Source organism: Sinocyclocheilus anshuiensis, unplaced genomic scaffold, assembly GCF_001515605.1.
Source record: "Sinocyclocheilus anshuiensis isolate Anshui unplaced genomic scaffold, SAMN03320099.WGS_v1.1 scaffold1406, whole genome shotgun sequence".
Lineage (NCBI taxonomy): Eukaryota > Metazoa > Chordata > Actinopteri > Cypriniformes > Cyprinidae > Sinocyclocheilus > Sinocyclocheilus anshuiensis.
Genome location: NW_015557146.1, coordinates 490,519 through 492,126, shown reverse-complemented (window position 1 = coordinate 492,126; position 1,608 = coordinate 490,519). Strand labels below are relative to the sequence as shown.

At 39.9% G+C, this 1,608-nt stretch overlaps 1 protein-coding gene across 3 annotated transcripts in view; it reads left to right on the top strand.

Annotated features, from left to right (window-relative positions):
• The window catches only part of impact (impact RWD domain protein), a 30,423-nt gene that overhangs the window by 23,663 nt on the left and 5,152 nt on the right, over window positions 1-1,608 (top strand). For 2 of the 3 annotated variants that reach the window (XM_016473217.1, XM_016473216.1), the window contains one exon: window positions 1,091-1,225. The exons of the other annotated variant lie outside the window; for it this stretch is intronic. In XM_016473217.1, coding sequence (XP_016328703.1) covers window positions 1,091-1,225 — 135 coding nt within the window. The remainder of the gene's footprint in view (window positions 1-1,090; window positions 1,226-1,608) is intronic. 3 annotated transcript variants of the gene reach the window in all.

The following is a 1,608-nucleotide window of genomic DNA, read 5'->3' as shown; positions in this document are numbered from 1 at the left end:
TCTCTCTCTCTCTCTACCGTTAAGTAACTTGTGCATTGTTTTACTTACTTGTTTTTGACATATCCGCCCGAACTACAAACTTTCAGTGATGTCTGTGAGAAAGATATATTCACTCGACAAGCTCGCGCATCTGCGCCGCCGCCGCGCACTCAATCCACTCAGCGTGCTTTGTTTATCAGCTCGCGCACATCAGCTATACAGACGTTAATATTGAATGTTTAACATTATATTCATTGCATACATATACTTCGTAGTAGACATCCTTAACTCCATTCTGCTGTCTGTTGTTCTGTTGTGGGTGTTTCTTTGTCTGAATATGGCGCTGATCACATGCTGTGTGGTATCGGCATTTGGTATCGGGGCATTTTAACGAGTACGAGTACAGGAGCTCAGTATCGGGTATCGGTATCGGTGCATCCCTAAAAAAAATGCTATAAAAAATCTAGAATATGGCCCGTTTGTTGACCTCTTTCTTGGTGCATCTAATGAAAATACACCAGTGAACACTAACAGCCGTGCACACGAGCTCATTTAGCCGATTGGAGTTTGTACCACTATTTCCTGTTTTGCGAATCTGACGGCATGTTTTGAAAGAGAAACGCCTATTAATAGAGGTGGCGTGTGCAGATGGCTGAGATTTCCCTCCCCGCCGCGCTGCGGGAAAAAACACAACAAGCCAGCACTGTAAAGACACTTGAGAGCTGTCATTCTTCACAACGAGCATATTTAGTCTCTTCTGCGCCTTTGAAGCGACTCCTTTCCCAAACGGGGTCTGACGGGCTGTGCGGAAACGTTTGTGAATCAGTGGCGCGTCATCGAATGTTTTACTGTTTAAATGAATTCATAAAAAGCACATGTTTTGCATTAAGAAGTTGTGTATTTGCTTACATGCAACAGCTCTCCTAGCTAAAGCCAGGATTGACTCTCATCTGATGTTTCAGACTGTTGGTTTACATCTAGATGAGAAATGTGGCGCTGTATTGGAGGGGTTGTGTGAGCAGCACGCCGTCAACATTATAATCCTGCGGCAAACGGCAGTCAGAGTTTGCCTCAGAAATGTTGAAATGTGTTTTCTTTGGCTTCTGCGCAGATCCTGGACGTGCGTAACGTGCTGGTGGTGGTCTCTCGGTGGTACGGCGGGATCCTGCTGGGCCCCGACCGCTTCAAACACATCAACAACTGCGCCAGGAACATCCTCATTCAGGAGGGTTACACCGACACTTCAGTAAGACCCAAGACTGTTTATGAATAATTCAGCTTAAAGGCTTGTGTCCTGTGTATTTCATGATGCTTGACAAATTTCTGCATTTCTTCTGATGTAGACAAAATGCTTATTTATTTAATTATAGGTTTTTGTATATTTAAATATGTATTACATGTATCTAAATATATCTTATTTATATGTATATTATTTGATAATTAAGTTTAGATACATACATAAATATTAAGTCCACAAAACATTATATTTATGTAAAATAAATATTACTTAAAATAATTAATTTTTAATTTTGCTGATGCGGACAGAATGCTTAGATTTGTGTATTCATTTAAATATATAATTTAAATCTCTATCCATTTATACATATATATATATATATATATATATAT